At 47.0% G+C, this 18,072-nt stretch overlaps 5 protein-coding genes across 5 annotated transcripts; 2 read left to right on the forward strand and 3 right to left on the reverse strand.

The window, feature by feature from the left end:
• Positions 1–139: 139 nt before the first annotated feature.
• On the reverse strand, positions 140–5,006 carry GL218_06089 (1-phosphatidylinositol 3-phosphate 5-kinase fab1; the record flags this gene model as incomplete). The annotated part of the gene is made up of 3 exons (XM_033582787.1): positions 140–266; positions 326–930; positions 990–5,006. The coding sequence occupies 3 exons, from the start codon at positions 5,004–5,006 to the stop codon at positions 140–142; spliced, it is 4,749 nt and encodes a 1,582-aa protein (XP_033434000.1).
• Positions 5,007–9,245: 4,239 nt separating this feature from the next.
• On the forward strand, positions 9,246–10,685 carry GL218_06090 (uncharacterized protein; the record flags this gene model as incomplete). Its single annotated transcript, XM_033582788.1, has 1 exon — positions 9,246–10,685. The coding sequence occupies one exon, from the start codon at positions 9,246–9,248 to the stop codon at positions 10,683–10,685; it is 1,440 nt and encodes a 479-aa protein (XP_033433762.1).
• A 690-nt stretch (positions 10,686–11,375) lies between these two features.
• On the reverse strand, positions 11,376–11,801 carry GL218_06091 (UV-induced protein uvi31; the record flags this gene model as incomplete). Its single annotated transcript, XM_033582789.1, has 2 exons — positions 11,376–11,654; positions 11,748–11,801. The coding sequence occupies 2 exons, from the start codon at positions 11,799–11,801 to the stop codon at positions 11,376–11,378; spliced, it is 333 nt and encodes a 110-aa protein (XP_033433761.1).
• A 1,149-nt stretch (positions 11,802–12,950) lies between these two features.
• On the forward strand, positions 12,951–15,363 carry GL218_06092 (Acyl-CoA synthetase family member 3, mitochondrial; the record flags this gene model as incomplete). Its single annotated transcript, XM_033582790.1, has 3 exons — positions 12,951–13,179; positions 13,250–14,263; positions 14,315–15,363. 3 exons carry the CDS (start codon positions 12,951–12,953, stop codon positions 15,361–15,363), a joined length of 2,292 nt encoding a protein of 763 aa, XP_033433764.1.
• A 1,004-nt stretch (positions 15,364–16,367) lies between these two features.
• GL218_06093 (Eukaryotic translation initiation factor 4E-1) lies at positions 16,368–17,213 on the reverse strand (the record flags this gene model as incomplete). The annotated part of the gene is made up of 3 exons (XM_033582791.1): positions 16,368–16,856; positions 16,909–16,980; positions 17,034–17,213. The coding sequence occupies 3 exons, from the start codon at positions 17,211–17,213 to the stop codon at positions 16,368–16,370; spliced, it is 741 nt and encodes a 246-aa protein (XP_033433763.1).
• Between the last annotated feature and the right edge of the window lie 859 nt (positions 17,214–18,072).

Consider the following 18,072-nt stretch of genomic DNA (forward strand, 5'->3'; position numbering starts at 1 on the left):
GTCAGGTTGCCCTATGCTCATCCGTATATCATACCTTTTGCAAAACGCCTCATAAACTCGTTTCATGGTTAACGTCATATATACCATTCATACAAGATACCACTGATCATCCTATAGTAAACCTACGAAGGCGCGATACCTATGTTGCGCCTACATCCGTTGCTACTTCGTCCCTTCTTGCAGCATTCACTTCCGCTCGTGGGGGCCTCGACACCGGGAGCGGCACACTGGGCTGATGCCAGCAGTTTGGTGCTTCGAGGATATATCTACGCCGCTCTAAGTCAGCACAGTCCATTTTCTTTAACGCATTGGAGTAGTAGCGTACCTAGCCATAGCCTCTCTAAATCTCGACTTATATTCTTTCGGGCTGGTTACGGTTGGTTTATTACGACCGCCGCCCGCGAAGCCGCGGTCCTTGATCCAACTTTCAAGTTTCTTGTCCCATGTGTACGTTCGGATACAGTCAATGATACCTACCACCAACTCTTTCTTTATCTCGTCCACGGCGATCATCAGGGAGTAATCCATGACGTTCTGACGGGCTAAGAATAGTGTATCGTTCCAGACCGAGTCACGCAAGGTTTTCTTCGAGTGTTCCCTCGCGAAAAGCGGCGATTCGTAAATATATTCCACCATATTCTCGTCCAGAAGAACTTCATTACGCTCTCCAGTTGACTGAATCTTTCGGTTTCTCATCGAACCCTTTAAGTCGAAGATCCTCGTAGGAGCTCGATCATAGAATAAGTTTTCCATAAGAAGCAAGTCTAGCTTAATCTCCGTGTTCGTTACCGGGTTTTTGATAATGACTTGAAAGAACCCTAGCATCTTAGCAATTACTGACGGGAGATCATGGAAAAGCGCTTCCGCCATTAAACCGAAATATGCCGGTGCAAACTTCAAAAAAGCAGCCGTCTCCACTGGCGACAAAGACTAGTAATATAATCAGCACATGCGCCCTAAGCAAGGATGGAGCTTACGCTCTTACTTACCTTCATTACCAATCGGTCGTCCTGAGTCTTCAAGAAGACTGACTTAGTCTTGCCACCTTTGGAATCCCATTTTAAACACCGAGACAGAGACTCAATGATGCGGTCGGCGACGCCGCATTTCCGTCGTAGAGCGTCGAATTGTTCGGCATAGAAGATTTTAACCAGCATTTTTGCCGTTCCTTCGGTAAATTGATACTTATAATGGGAACTCGTAGTGTGGACGAGTTTGGTTTCTAGTTGAGTTTCGGTGATGTTTTCCCCAATGTCCGAGTACACCTCAGAATGGGCGTCGTCCTCTGTATCTGTCCCTGCTGAAACTACCACTCTCTCACTATCCTTCTTGCGATAAAATGTGCGAAGCTTCTCCTTATAATCCTCGGAGCTCAAAGCGAACGCAATGAGCGAACTTGGCTCATCTTCCCGGACAATAATGTCGGAATCAATGAAAATATGATCAGCTGCATTCAAGGGGTAATCTAGCGGAGGCCATTGGCTAGCTGAGCGTTCATTCCAAAACGTAGTGAGTACCTTCATGAAGTTGTTCTTGTCCTGCTTGGGAAGCTCTATCGGAATCTCCGCGCTAGAGTCAAACGACTCAGCAATTTCTTCAAGCGTCGTACCATCGATCAACGAATGCTCTGTGTCGCTTTCTCCTTGCTCATCATCTGTGGGTCCTAGACTATTGTTGTGCGCCTGGTCGTCAGTTTCACCTTCAGTCGCCATTTCATCTTGACGTCGATGACCATCTTTTGGAAATTGTGTGTCTTCTGTTGGTGCTTCGGCCGCCTCGTTTCCTGGCGGGGGACCTTCTAGTCCTACTTTATTCTTTGATTTGAGACTAACTAGTCCCGGTGCGGCTGCATGCTCATCCTCGGCAGGGCCTGGTTCCTGTACGGCCTCATCCACGTCTTCGTAAACCTCAACTATAGCTTTAGTCGTGGAATGCTGGAGGAAAGGCCTCGAATGAGACATTCTTAGTTTTCGCTTTTCACGATCTTTTTCACGTTCCTTCTCGAATTCACGACTGAGCTGTTCAAAATGTTTACGAATAGTAGACACCCTGGAGTCTTTCTTTCCAACAAAACGGGGAATGGATGACTGGTTACCCTTGCGGTGTGGCCGGAGACTACTAAAAAGCTTCTTCTCACTTTTAGTAGATTCGCTAGTTGAAGCCTTCCGGAGTTCGCTTCCGGTCATCACCTCTGTAAAAGATTCCTTGTTTTTATCCTTGTCCTTATTAGTACTGAACATCTTTTTACCTACTGTAGAATGTAGGCGGGGCAAGGTCGGAACACTATTCACAGGGTGTGATATAGCGCGCACCATAGGTGGCGAAACGTTTGATCCTATCCTACGGGAAGAGCTGCGCTCTGGCGTTTTTTGAGACTCTCCAGCGACCCCAACCCGCTCGTTTCCTACATACCCTACCATGTTCGTGCTTTCAGGGACTAACGAATGCTGTCGTCGGCGAAGTTGTTCAACTTGCTCAGTTAGTGACATAGGCGGAACCGCACTTGTTGCTACCCGTGGCACAAGCTCGGGGGATAATGCTGAGACTACATCTGTGACATTTGGTACTGACACTTCCGAGATACCGACGTTATTATCCGGTTGGCCCGGGGCAGAACTGCTGGGCACAGGTGATTTCGGTGTCGCAAGATCTAGTGGCTCAATTCTCTCTAGAGTTTCTTCCTGAGGTGGTACATCTAGTGGGTTTTTGTCTTGGGTTATATCAAGAGAAGCATCGGTAGTAGCTTCTGATTGTTGAGTATCCTGTTTGGGGTCGCTTTCCGACACACTCGTCTGAGTAGTTTCTTCTGTGATATCGGTGACTTCATTTTGGACTTCGTTGCTAGTAAGAGATTCCTTTGATTCGTCCGTGAACATTTTACGAAGGTGAATCATAGTCAGCTTTCGAATATCCTTGTCGGAAGGAAGAAAATCGGCTTCAAACTTGGCAAAAGCAGCATCCCATTCGGCCACTTTGACGAGCATCTCTCGTAAAACTATGTTAAATGGGATTACCTCGTAATATTTAGATTCCATGTATTTGTCCTGAAGCTTCCGAACAAGCGAGGTGTGATCATCATGTATTCTTTTCGACAACCGTTCCATTTCCGCCTTACACGGTTCAGCCTTTTCCGGGATGATATTGTCTGTATTAATAGCCTTCAGTCGTGATTTGACAGACGTCGTGAACCGCGTCCAACGCTCTTGAGCATTTGTAAATATTTCGTTTTTCATGTTGAGATCATGCCCAACATTCCAAGTAATCCTGGCCCGGGGTACAATGATTTCTAAGAGGTCGATGGGGTCGTAATGGACGCGTACAACTTTGCCGTTCAATCCGAAGTATCGTATATGATCGCGATGGTGATCGTGAGGACAGTTCCAACCCCCCAAATTCTCGTCTCTGACTAGAGTAGTACCCCTACTCCAAAATGATAGTTCTAGGTATTTTCCAAATGAATATTTCCAGGTCCCTCTGGACATCTCCATTTCGCTGGTTTCTCGCTTGCAATGCTTACAGTAGCTCCACATCATGATACTGTCTTCGGGGAGTCGGCCTCTAGTATCTTGCTCAATGAATATGGTAATTCGTGCTTCGCCATGAACGTATGTTCGGTGATGCTCATACAGTTTGCGATCACATCCATTCGCTTCGCAGGTGGAGTCGGCGCCATAGCAGATATCTTCAATGTATTGGCCCAAAGTGCAATCAGGATCCATACCACTGCTTCTATCGACATGCTCGTCGTAAAAGCCAAGTGCGATCAGATTCGGCTCTGAACACGGGATCTTGGTTTCAGTACAGATGACAGAGTGTAGGACAACAATATTTTGGTGGGCGTAGGGCTCGAAGAACCCAATATTGCCCTTGATGTAGTTTTCCCATTGTCTTGTTTGCGTCTGATAGTTGTAGAGCGCCCTATCGTATTCAGCGTCGTGGACAGCATGAAGAATTTCCATAATCTGTCTAGGGGCGTTATGGCCTGTTTCGAGAACCATTTGTGGTTTAATAAGCTGGAACTTTGGGGGATTGGACCTTTCGTTGTCCGCACGCTCCTCAATTACATCTTGATCCCGCAACCGTTTTAAGTGAGCCAACTTTCTTTCCTGCTCTCGAGCTTTCATAAGTAGATATGGTTGTGCAAATTTAACGAAGGGCGAGACGGAGAGGATTCTTGTTTGATACTTAGCCACCATATCACTATAAAAAGTTGGCATTGGAACATCCTCCGGAACAGAACTGTCATGGACTGCCCGAGAATGTGTTTCATGGAGCGAAATTAACTGGCTGGATGGCTGGGTTGATGGAAGTTGATCTTGTGGCATATTGCTGTCCGGTGATACTTCAATTGCCTTCCCGGAAGAATGATCTTCTTGGCTCGATGGCATCTCGTCTTGAGTTATGCTGAGCAAACCTTTTTGTGCATCATCATCTACTACGGCCTTGGTAGTCAGTGATGGTTGACTGGTATCAGTGGTTTGAGTGGAATATTTCGACATATCTTCGTCGGTAGGAATCTGGATAAATGAATCCCGCATCAGACATGACTCGAGTTTGAGGTTATATACTACATATACCATGAACTCGGTTATGTGTTTGAGCTTCGCAAGGATAGGCGTAGAAGCACCTCTGAGGGCAATGGTACATCCGAGATCTTCTAGGTAGCTGGACAAGAAGATGTACGTCTTCTTTCGACCTGGAATATCCTCATTGACGAACGTTTTCACCTCATAACCTGTACTCTTTCCTGTCTGGAACTGATGCGGAGGAAGCGCCAACATGTCTACAGAAGAGATAATCTCTGTCTCTAGACATCTTGAAACAGCTGAGAGCACGGAAGGCTTCACGTTGTAGGCAACGGAGATCTTCGCGTCCGAAAGGAATTGTAGCGCAAGACCTGAGACACTCTTCTCGGCTAACAACAACTGAGGGCGGAGGGCTATAATCCTATTCACTAACTGTTTTAGAAACTCTCTCTCCTGTTCGATAACAGGTTGGAGGCTCATGAATTGTTGTTGATGTCGTTGGTATTCGATCGGAAAAGACACAATAACAACACGAGGTGTAGACATGCGGCGTGGCATGCTCTTTAAGGCCAGTTTTTTGGTAAATATCACGCCTGAGACATAGCAAGTATCACTTGGCCTACCTCCTGGAATCTTTTTGAGCTTGACGTAGTGCCGAATATCGATATCGTCTCCTCTATCGATATCGGGGTCAACGGATGAAGTACATTTTAAAAGGATTGGCATTAATGCCTTTTCCCAGGCGCTTACGTTTGGCACATTGGAATCTTCAAGCAATTGTCGCAGGAGCTTCCGGACGTGTAACAAGCTCGCCGGGTTGAGCTCTAACCGAGGTTCTTTATCTCCTTTCATAGAAGAACTCCGAGTGAGGCGTGGCAGTTGGGATCCTCCTGGAGTGTCAAATATTGGAAGTGTCTCATTTGATCCAGTCGGACCCCTTATCACGGCCGATTTAGGTCGAGGAGAGCGAACGTGGTGTCCACTGGCAATACTCATGTTTCGTCGTCTGGTAGATCTTGGATGATAATCATCCAGACCACGGCTAGTAAAACTTACGCCACTAATGCTTTTGTCCGTTTGCGCTCGGTTTCTAAGTTTCCTCCCGGCATTAAGGTATGCCAAACTCGACCTCTCAGGATCCGTAGTAGGTGACGCGTGGAATTCGGATCCAGTCATAGCCCCCGCAATACTCATCTGTTCATCGCCACTGGATTCGTCCGACATGAATGGCGCTAAATCTGGATCGATGACATTGTCGTCATGGAAAGCATGCAGTCCAGTTTTTCTAGTTGCTTCTTCCGTTGCAGATTTTCGGAACGGTGCTCTTTGCTCTGGAGATGGTTTCAGGCGATTCCATAGATTATGTTTCGAATGGTGGCGTCTATGGCTAGAAGACTGTGGTCTGCCTGAGGTGTTAGACTTCAAAGACCTAGACGAACTTGGTCTACTAAGCTGTGGAGTGCCAATTTCTAGCACAGCCGAATTGCGGTTTGAGGATTCGCCAATGCGTCTCGCAACCGGAATAGCCATCATAGGTGCAGTTAATGATCTCTTGTCATCTTCAAGGTCGTCAGTTCTCTCAGAGATACTAGCATCATCTCGATCGACTTTTGAGAACGGCGAATATCCTCGTTTAGATTGACCACTACGGAATATTGCTGGGAGAAATGAATCATCGGCCGAATCGTCAGACGCAGCGCCGTCTTGTCTTTGGAGGATGATACCCAGACAAGGCTTACATACACGGAGTGTCCCCTGCACCCCAAACCGCTGACCAGATATTATAGACGTACACCCGCTATCAAAAATGCAGCCGCACGTTCGACAATGATGTTTGCGGCGGAAAGCAGTAAATGGAGCACCGCATAGGAAGCATTCCTTGCAAGTCTCATCGGCCATCCAGAAGTCTTTACTTAAGACTTGTTTTCGCATAGAAGCTAATTTTGCGTTGACCATTTCTGGAGCGCCCTCATCAGTAGTCGTGCCTGGAATTCTGTACTCGCCGGACCGTATCCGCTGGGTTGAGGGAATTTGTGCGAATGACTCGTGATGAACACTGTTATGAGCAGATGTGTTGATGGGGCTATGTTCCGTAGTACCTCTAGATAAGGAAGAGGACCTAGAAAGATCGCCAGAAGTTCTAGAATAGCTAATCCGGTCAATCAGAGCGGGTCTTCTGATGGCATCTTTAGCGGAAAGCAAAGTAGACTGAGGCTGTATATAAGAGTCCGGCGAAGTCGAATTGGAAGCTGTAGAGATAGGTGGCACAACATTAGATCTCTTTATAGGACTAGTAGGAGAATCAGTATGTCCATCTATAATTAATCCATCTTCTCGCCTCGAATGACTTGGGATTGCAATCTTGTCAAGATTAGAGGTACGCTTATTTCCGGGTGCATCATAGATCGACGATAACTCCGGGGTCGGAATATGTTGCCCGTCGTTTGACCTGCTAATACTCCTTCGTCCGCCTCCTTTACTTGCACCATCTTCAGTCTTAGCCGATGTACCCCGAGATCCGTCTTTGAAAGCGCTGACATGTACGGGCGCCACGGCAGCTGTCGCTTTTGTCATATTCGGTATACTTTGACGGCTTGATGAGGCAGATTTCGAAGTCGTAACCCCAGTGAGATTAGTAACGGATGAAGCTATCGTTGACTGGGGTTGCTGGGATTGGCTTTCGCTAGTGGGAGCTGCACTTGAAGAAGCAATAGTAGAAGTCATCGGCTCAGACTGGGATGAATTGAAAGTTAAACTTGTAGCGCCCGTATCAGCTCTCAGTAAAGAGGTTGAAGGCTTGGGGCCTGTGGTGGTAGTACTCGAGCTCTTCTTCGATGCAGTATCCCCATCGATCGACTCGGAATTCTCTTTGGTACCTATATTTACCACTAATTTGTCCTTCCCACTGACCCCAACAGCCTCTTTAAATCGAGAATAGAGTCCACTCAACCCATTTTGCACAAGGTCGCTCCCGATTCCCTTGCTTTCTGTAGTCGCTATAGATTCTGGCGGTGGCGCAAAGTCGTTAAAGGTAGTCAGGACATCTTTTTCCTTAGCGGAGATATGTATTTTATCAAGGGCCTGTGCAAGTTGATCTTTGTCGATTTGAGGAGAGGTAAGAGACGCCGAGGCGATCGATTCCTCGCGAGATTTAGGAGTAGAAGAGGGTATTGTCGAGGGAGAGAGTGGAGTTTGTGGTGGTTTTTTATCAGACATGGTGGCAATCGATTTGAGACATGAGCGGATGTAGTCAAGCTGGTCAAGGTGCTAAAGCCAACACTGATCAGTACCGAGACCGAGGAAGATATATTAATACACTCTTGATTTACCTTGACAGCTTCGAGGGTTCCTGTCAATATGCGCTTCTATTCTACAACTTTCATAGGTATAGAAGAAGAAAGGTTCCCTCGCAAGTTGGTTCAGGGTATCTCGATAGCCCATGCATTTAGATATCTGAGAAGCATAAGCAACACGCACAAAAGAGGCCTAAGTGAAGGTTACCTAACCATAGGCAGGTAGGTATACAAATTAATATTAATAAGCGATCTACTAACAATGCATGGCGACGGCTGCCATAAAAAGAAAAACCAAAGCTACTTCTTACAACGAAGTAAAGGATCTTGGTAACTGCAAAGGACCGAGACTGGTGGATAAGAAAGAGTGATGCAAGAGGCGGGCATGGGAAGCTTTATCCAGCTGCGGTCCCACTCTTTAGCATTTAATGCAGCGGCAAGCTGCCTGACGTATCCCCATAGTGTGTTTTATATATAAGGTACCTCATATAGTTGACTACATCCGAGGTACTTCATGCATGGTGACACATTTATTGGGAAAGTTTGTACAACCCGAGCTCGAAAGACTTAAAGACCCCGCAACGCCAACTGACTCGTTGGCACGTGAGTTCGCATCTAGTTTTTGTAGATTATTCTCCACCATATAATTCTTTAACGCGTCAAACGCGTTAATCGATTCATCTTCCAACTCATTACCGTTGATTTAGCCATAAAAACGGGTACTAAACCAACATAGGAGATACAATAATACCTTGTCAAATATATTGCTGTCTTACTTTATTAGTATTATGAGTACTAGTGAAGCCATCAGTTCAATATGGCAAAGCAGTCTAACCTAGTTTCCGGGCTTAGACCTCCACCAGATCTCCTTGGGGAAACGAAGATTCATCGGTGTCTTGTCAAAATTGGGAGCGACCAACAGAAACTTTTGGCGCTCCCTAATTCTTGGGCACAATTCCTAAGCAGAAGCTCTAAGCCTTTTCTAAATGTACCTCCTGAGGTACTAGAGGACTTAAAGGAGTGTTACTCTCGGCAATTACAGCCAACGCGGTCAGACGAAGCTATTTCATCAGCTGATGCACAGGCCGATATAATTGGCCAGGATGAAGAGCATTCTCAAGTTGCTCAGTCTGAACCCGACGTCGAGAGCGATGATGAGGGGTGTCAACTTACATCATCATGGTCATCAAGCCCTGACCATCACAGATTTGTACCCGAAAGAACAAGTGATGAAAACCCTCAACAGCCGTTTATTACACAAGTACCATCTATCTCTCCCCCTCAGCCTACGAAACCTACTTTGTCTGAAAAACAAGCCCTTCCCCCCTTCCCACGAAGTAGCCAAGAGCAAGAAGAACCTCTTGAGGTTGAGGTGCCGACTGGCATTAACGATAACGTTCTTTCTCTTGGAAAACTAGATGCACATATGGGCACAACGCCCCCTTCCGCTCAAGTCGTACCCTGTACCTATGAGCAGTCGGAGCAATCGGTTATGCTATCAAAATCAAAGCCGAAGCAACGGATATATAAAGAAGCCCCAGAATTCTATCGCCCGCAAAAGATTAGACCAGTATCAGCTCATCCCAGCCTAGGCGTGGCAAGATCAGAGCATACTGTTGCACCATTTCCTAGTACAAAGAGTTCCGAATTAGGGGGCAATCCACCATCTTCGGTTATACCATCTACTGTCCCGGATGTGGTTCCACAGAGGAGTCCTCCTACTTGGCAAGTTAACCGACCTAATTCTCCATCCGGGGATGCTCATGTTAGCCACGATAGTATCGAAGCCCCGGATTCTCCACAAACTCAACCGCCTTCACCTGAATACAACCCTCCAACGCCACAGCTCAGATCTTCGCCACCTGTTCTACCTATTCCTCGAATTGCATCACCAGTCATTAGTCAAACACATTTAGTATCGCAAACGCCATTTATCCGTTACACTATAACGTACCCAAACTACAATGGAAGCGTCAATGACTTTGTGACTGCTTGCATGTACATCCAACTCCAACAGCGAAGGATACGAACGTCATTGTATGATGACTTTGTTCGAGCGTGGCATGAAGGTTATCTGCCATATGTTAAGGAATGCGACGATGCAGAGCCACCCGTGAAGGCGTTGAATGCCATTGATTGGTATAATCAGATTGACGATGATCCAGTATTTACATCGCGAATTATCACAAAACAAAATCTCGATTCAACTCTTAATTCTTATCCAGATGAGCTCAGCTCAGCTCGGGGACTCCTGGGCCTATCATCAGGACAGTCTCAAGGTCTGAGAAGCACTCCAGATGCTACTCTTCTAGCGAAAAGTCACATCTCCTCTCCAAAATTTACCGTCACGGTAGACGCCATGCTGAGCGGAGAAGGTCAAGATATTCCAGCAGTAGAGACGGCTAAAATTGCATCTAATGATGTCCCCTCAACGACTATACACACATCACCGAAGCCAAACCACAAAAAGATTATCCCAGTCAACCAATCGATGGGAGAGATTAGGCCAAGGCCAACTAAACCTAAGGTTCTTGCGCGATCTTTCTCCGAAACATCTCGTTACAAGAGAAAATCAAGCGAAGAGCTCAATCCTTCCCCGCCTAAGAGGGTATCAGTCAACTCCCTAGCTAGACTCGACTCTGGGAGTAATACAGCCGCTGCGAAGCCCGAAGTCCCTGAAAATCTAGCTCGAGGTTCTCCCACGCCTAGTTCTACAGCGGAGAGAAAGAGGAAATACGCCAACGACCCAAAGAAGAGAAGCGAGTCGTTCAAAAAGTTCTTGAAAAGGCGGCATAAGTGGGAAAAGGACAGTATTGCGAGCTCGGCACCTGTGAGGAATACTCCGACGTCTGCCCAGAAAGAATAGAAACCGGCGTACAAAAGTTGTACAATATTTTTAAACCGTGTAAACCGGGAAAAGCTGACATGTTTTACGGTTTGTTAACCCACGGAGTTTCAGGGGTGCTTGTGCGTATATCGCGAGCTTGAGATACCCTGATTTACGATTATTTACGTGTCTAGGAGACATGTATTACATATCCTTTAGAGAATTTTACGTGAGACACTCAGTGTGTAGGTACTACCTTGCCATAATATTACTATTACCAACTATATATTAGACGATAGTCGACTCCAATTCCTGACTATGAAATATAGTAAGGTATATTCGTCACCAGGTAAACTGGAACGTCAGGTACCCTGAGATAGGTCTTAATAGTAAATATATGTCTACCCAACCTAGACCAAGTACTCACATGTGATTTTTAGCACTGCGACTTCATGAAAAATGAGAGAATCGGACGTGAAGCATATGTGAATTATGAAACTGTAGAGCTCATCAGCCAGGTTAATCATGTCTTGTATTTATTACTTCGGTTATAAAAAAACATTTTCGTGAAATCATTGATCGTCATATATTGAGCAGCTGTACATACTGTGATGAGGTAGTGAGTCAAGCTGGGGAAACCCTCTCGTATGTACACTAGTATCGTACATATCAATCATCCCCACGCCTTAAATTCTAGCCTCAGCTAGACTCAGTAATACTAGTAGCGCCCTACTGCTGCTGTTTCTCCTGCCACTTCTGCTCCTCCTCAGGGGTCATAGTGCGCAGCTGTAGCGCGTGAATGCCGCCTTCCCGAGCCATCTCGTCGTCTAGAAGCTGGTATATAATGCGATGACGGGCCGGTTGCATCTTAGACTTAAAGGCATCGGAGGTGATAACTAGTCTGAAATGTGTCTCCTTGGAAGTGCTACCCACCATAGCCTTGTGGTGAGAATGGTTGGCAGAGTCATTAAAGATCTCCAGTCTAGAAGGTTTGAGGGCTTCGGTGATCTAAGGGCGAGGGGGGCCAGCGCAAGTTTAGATTAGTACGACAGCTTACTATATTATACTCATTCGGGGCCTCGAAGCTGAGTGTGCATTTACCTTTGCCCGAATGGTGTCCTCCACCGGCGTATTCGACGCCCCGGATGATGCCATAGTGGAAAGCTGTTTTGTTACCCTGCCGGTCCAGGCTCGCACGTGTCGATGCAACATGTATGTATGTAAGATGTAGGGTTGATATGTAAGGTTACCCCTTCTTATCCTCTGGCCTGGTTTTCTCCCTTCGAAGTCCAAGGATCGAACCTTTTAAATTCCCGATCAGATATGGCGTTGACTAAAATGGATAGGTAGGGTATTAGTGAGGGTTGTAGACTGACGAATGATAAAAGATGGAAGATATCTGCATTAAGTAGGTACCTAGGTACGTACCTTAGGTAGATAGTTTAGTTTAAACTCATCGAGGTTCATGCATATGACATTATGTACCTGAGTACCTGAACTTAAACGGTGGGGTGAGACTAGGATATTTTCAGCCGGCCGATGCGGACCGGCAAGAGCTAAGAGTCGCTGGAATTAATTGGCCAATAAGAAATATTTACGGCAAAAAAAGCGACCCCGAGATTCTCAACAAACAATTTCAATGTTCCACTTTCTGTAAGCTTTTGTTCTTGGTCTACTATTATTCCAGGCTTGCTTGGTTTTATCACTGGGGATCTCGGGCATATTCGAATCTATCATGCCCGAAGGGTCTAGAAGGGTTATTATGGAAAGTATCGCTGGACCGGTACAATACGAATATACCAAAATTCCATGCCACCATCTGATGACTTCAAGTACCTATCACGGATTTGACTGAGCCGACTTACAGGATCTATCCTATCTATCCCATCTATCTACCCCTGCTTACAAGTTCTTGGTATTTCAAATACCCATACACACTGCCGTATTCCCCCAATTCATCCTCCGGCTCATCCTCCTGCCTTTTCAGAGGGGTTTGCATGGGGGTGGTATTATGTCCGAGAGGATCGAGAGGATAGAGAGGCGGTTGTGAAAGTACTTATTCCTTAGAACCCCCCTCCTTATATCCCCGTGATGAGATTGAGATGTACTGGGCATCGTTTGGTTGTTAATGCTGCATCGTCATCTCAGTTGTTTAAGTCTATTTCAGCCACGCATTCTTTGAACCCTTGTTTTATTGCATCTGGTACTACGTCTATATATACCCCTACTTTCGTCTCACGTCCCTCGTGTCCCTTGTCAAATCACTCATCCCCCCTCTTCGGCAAATACACCACGCATATCAGGATGGCTTCCACTCTAACTCTCCCTAAGCTACCTATCTTCGAAGCCATCGCTAGTCACAATCCGCAGTCTACCGCCGTAGTCCACTGCCTGTCTCGTCGGACGTTCAAGTATGGCGAATTACTCCCGGATGTGAGTCGCGTGCGCGACCGAATACTCGATGCCGCCGGCAAATCGGACATCCGGGGCGAGCGGGTTGCCTTTCTTATAGAGAATAGCTACGACTACGTTGGTATGAGCTATTCAACCGTCATAATTGCCGGAACTTCATATTGGACTGGTTACTGACCCATATTATTTAGTCACATACCTCGCTATTCTTGCGGCGCATGCTATTGCTCTGCCACTATCCCCACCATTCCCGGCACCCGAACTGCAATATATCCTGTCCCAGTCGCAGGCTATCCTTTTGCTACACTCGCCGAAGTACGCTGCGAAGGTCGATGAAGTCCTCACCACGCCAAGTAAGGAACTCGATGTCGCACCATCACCAACTCCCGTCGAGTTGCCGAAGCACCTTGGCGCAATCTCGGAAACGTTCGAGTCGGTTACGTTCACGGAAGATGACGATGTGGAGGGCGCTGGAATGATGCTATACACATCCGGCACAACTAACCGACCAAAAGGAGTACTACTGCCAGGGAGTGCGCTTACGGCTCAGGCCTGCGCCCTGATTGAGGCGTGGAAATATACACCGTCGGACCGACTGCTACATGTGCTCCCTCTCCACCACATCCACGGTACCGTCAACGCATTGCTCACGCCACTTTTCGCCGGAAGCAGCATCGAATTCCTCTTTCCTTTCAACGCCGACACGGTTTGGCGACGTTTCGCAACACCGTTTGTGAATTCGCCGCAGGTCGCTGCTGCTATTGCCAAGCCGAATGGTGTGGCTCATGCGGTTAAGGAAGCTGTGAAAGAAGTCGCGAAGGAAAATGGTATTACGAATAGCGTCCCCCAGTTCGTCAAGGCAAACGGCTTTGTCAAACCCAGTAGCCTACCTAATGGCATCCCCCAACCGGTGAAGACAAATGGATTTCACCCAGCAGTTGGCGAGGTGAACGGCAATATCACCCCCATTACGGAAACAAATGGCACTACCACTCCAGCCCTAGAACTGAACGGATTTGGCAATCCCGTTTCTTCAGAAATCAGCCGTCTAGCAGCGGTCATTAACCATTTAGCAGCTGAGGTTAGCAACCTTGCCGCGAAGATCAGTCAGCCTAGCCAACCAGCTGCATTGACAAACGGCCTTAATCATGTCATATCGCAGCAGACCAATGTTGTCGCTCCCTCACCGGCTCTATCCGCCAACGGTTTCGATACTCCCATCACGTCGACAAGCGGCCGTAATACTCCGGTTGTAGAAACGACTACCTTTGTCAAGCAAACCGAGCCGCAGAAGCCCACTGTCCCCGCCGCTATCACTGAGCCAGCCAACGAAGAGAAGTATAAGAACTTGTCTCGGGTCAAGATTACGTTCTTCACCGTCGTGCCTACCGTATATACGCGTCTTCTCTCAACTCACAAGACACTACCTCCGGCCATTGCCGAAGCCGGCCGTATCGCTATCAGCCCAGAACACATGCGTGTATCGATCTCCGGATCGGCAGCCCTTCCGACACCTGTCAAGCGTGCCTGGAAAGATCTCAGTCGCGGCAACGTGCTGCTCGAACGGTACGGTATGACAGAGGTGGGTATGGCGCTATCCTGCGGTCTCGACTATGGCGACCGTGTCGATGGCAGCGTCGGGTGGCCTCTCCCCGGGGTAGAAGCTCGACTCGTGGACAATGAAACAGGCGTTATCATCGAGGACCTCGACCCTTCTGAGCCCGTCCCTGAAAAGGAGCGATCGGGCGAAATCCAGCTCCGCGGCGCCAACGTGTTCCAAGAATACTGGGCCAACCCCGCTGCCACATCCAAAGAATTCATCCCCTCGGATGATGGCAAGGGCCCATGGTTCAAGACCGGAGATGTGGCGGTTCGGCGCCCCGTGCCCGAGGCCGGTCACGGCACAAGCGGTGAATGGGCCCGCGGGCCTATGTACTTCATTCTTGGCCGGCAAAGCGCCGATATCATCAAGTCCGGCGGCGAGAAAGTATCCGCGCTCGAAGTCGAGCGTGAGTTGCTCTCCCTACCCGAAATTGCCGAGGCAGCAGTAGTTGCAGTGCCTTCAGGAAAGTGGGGACAGAAAGTCGGCGCCGTCATCATTCACTCTCCTGAACACCTGCGCGAACGACCCGCCTGGCGACCTCTTGACATGAGGCGCGCGCTAAAGGGACGATTGGCGAATTACAAGATCCCGCAAGTACTTAGGGTGGTCGAGCATATCCCGCGAAACGCTATGGGCAAGATTAACAAGAAGAATTTGCTACGGGAAGTATTCTTAGATGACTTTAGTGGGGATGAGTTGTAAGGACGTGGGGATGCATCGGGATAAGATGGGCGAGAGAGGGGAATAAGATTCACCTAAGATTTTAGATCTAATATCATGATGCACATTGTGTGCATGTTCTACTTTGGGGTCTGGGTAGTGTCAATATCCCAGGAAGATCAAAAGGAAAGAAAGCAAGAGGGTGGGCCCATGCGATCCCAAATATCAACAGGACGATATGCAGCCTGATTCAACATGCAAAGGGAGATAAATCAACCAACGAAGCAGCTGAATAAGAAACTGGAATGGACGAAGCGAAGAACGAAATGAAACGCAACTGCGTGCTGCTGCACATGTGATTGGACGGGTATTGGGTTTTTCGATTCATGCGGGAATTTCATGTCTATATGTTGTGTCCTCTCCGACGACCTATTTGTATATAGGGAATTCTTTCCTTTTCCCCTTAGTCGTTTTCGAGACGGCCGGTCTCTCTATTAGTAGAGTTAGAATCAAAGCGGCTCGATCGCCACCCTAGGACAGAAACCTACCAATATTGACTATTCCTTGGTTACTATTCAACGATATATGTTGTTAGATTAGTTGTGAATATCAGTCAGTCATCTAAGCAGATTAACGTGAAAATTACGTTTCACTATTACAACAGTCGCCGTCTTTAATTCATTCGTGATATTGCATTCTATTTGCGGGAAGGAGAATGCTAATAGTGCTACATGGATGGAAAAACATGACGGGTCATGAGCAACCCCTACTCGATTCCTCCATCGCTTACCACACAATAGCTGAAAATCATACTACATGGTATCAATGAACGGTACACTGCCGCTGTCGGTAGTCTGGACCTCCTTTAATTCACTAATCATAGCCCACCCCGTACTAGTAGTCAGTTACAGACGACCGGCGAACATACTCGATCCCTCCCTCTAGTATCACTTCTGTCGAGACGTTATCGACTCCTGATATCAAAATTGCAGACCATTTCAACAGCATCCAGTATTAGAATATCTGTCGAGATGGCATATAACAGTTTAGACAGTGAATTTTGCCTTAGCTCGAGTACTACCGCTATGAGCTGAATCGGTGTGACCGGAAAACTCGACAACCTCGTTAGGTGGTAGTTTTAGGATCTCCTTAAACTGCTTGCCAATGGCCTGCAGGATCTTCTGACCCTTTTCGACAGATCGACCCTTACCACCAGATACATCACCGTCGCCACGGCCCGGAATGCTCTTGCCGATAGTTCGAGTCCAAACACCAATACGGTAGAAAGCCTTACGGACATTGACGACAACACCCATGACCTCACCATCATCCTCTTCCTCAAGGGTCTCTCCGATTGCGGCCAGCATCGTATGCAGCCATAGGTCATTAATATCGACGTTGCGCTTATCCTTAAATTGATACGACCATTTGCCGCCGTGCTTGTTCTGGGGGTCTTCCCACTCCGGTCGCACGCCCTCTTTGAATAAGTGGTAGTCGGATTTCAAGGCCAATTCGGAAACCGGCGCGATGTTGTTCTATAACACAGTCAGGCATGAATTATATTAGGCCACTACAAGGACAACTTACGTAAATACCCCAGAACTCTTCGACCGAATTGAATGTGATAACCTCTTTGAGCAGGTCATTCCAGTTATCTCCCTATTTGAAATTAATACTTAGTTTAGGATGCGTATGGAATAAAGCGGACTGACCTTGCCGCTCGAGGGCTTAGTAAACCACAATGTCCATTTGTTCTGAAGAGGGTGCTTGACGTTGAAGTTGTCCTTATCATGGAAGACAGTGACCAACTTGCCGCTATCAGACTCTTCTGCCTTTGGGCTCTCGCCTTCAGGGGAGATAGGGATGGTGGTGAGATCGACCTGTTCCGACATCTTGAATAGCGAATAAATTTGGCGTAGAGAGAGGGTCAAGTTTCGGATTTGGGATGTTGTATGGTTGACCGATTTACGATTTAGAATTTATGATTTAATATTCTAGGTAGGAGAGTAGAAGCTCGGTATCCGAGGAAGGAATAACAGCGAACCTTAAGTCAGGCGACCTTCGGTATTGCGCAATTTCCCTTTTCGTGGGATAGCAGTTAGGAAGGTGAGCGTGAGTGCTGAGTGGTGAGGATATTACGGAATAGGCGAACGGATAGTGGAGGGGCAGTCGCAGCCGATCGCTAGTCGCAGAAAGAATGATTGACGACGATAGAATGACAAAGGGGGGTTGTAGATAATCAGAATAGACTAACTATCACAAGCATTCGTCTTCGGTAAGGAATTTAATTATGACTTTGCGCCAGGCAAAAGTCGGAATTTTTTGGGGGTCGGCGTTTGGTCTCAAAGGAAAGCCTTTTTTTTTGCACAAGCGTTTGTGATGAAGCAGAAGTTATTGGCATCGCAGTGGTGGGGCTTTTGGAACTTTCTCTTAAAATTCACTACTCCGGTTTCAGCATAATATGCATATTTTAAACAATTCAATTGTGGTAGGTTACATAAGGTACCTAGGTACTTAATTATGAAAACAGGAGTGTGTTTATAAACAAGCACCGCCACAATATGACATAATTACCTTAGGTACATATGTACAGTGAATAGAGGTACATACTAAGACAGATTGCTCTTCGTATACAACCACTAATAGCAATTAAATGGTTCATGCATCCAGGCATCAACTTTACCTCAACTTACGATTAGTATTATCGTGACTCATTGTTCTCATCCCATATCCATGTCTATATACCTGTAC

The sequence above is a fragment of the Daldinia childiae genome (genome assembly GCF_008694065.1).
Source record: "Daldinia childiae strain JS-1345 chromosome Unknown Scaffold6, whole genome shotgun sequence".
Taxonomy (NCBI): Eukaryota; Fungi; Ascomycota; class Sordariomycetes; order Xylariales; family Hypoxylaceae; genus Daldinia; species Daldinia childiae.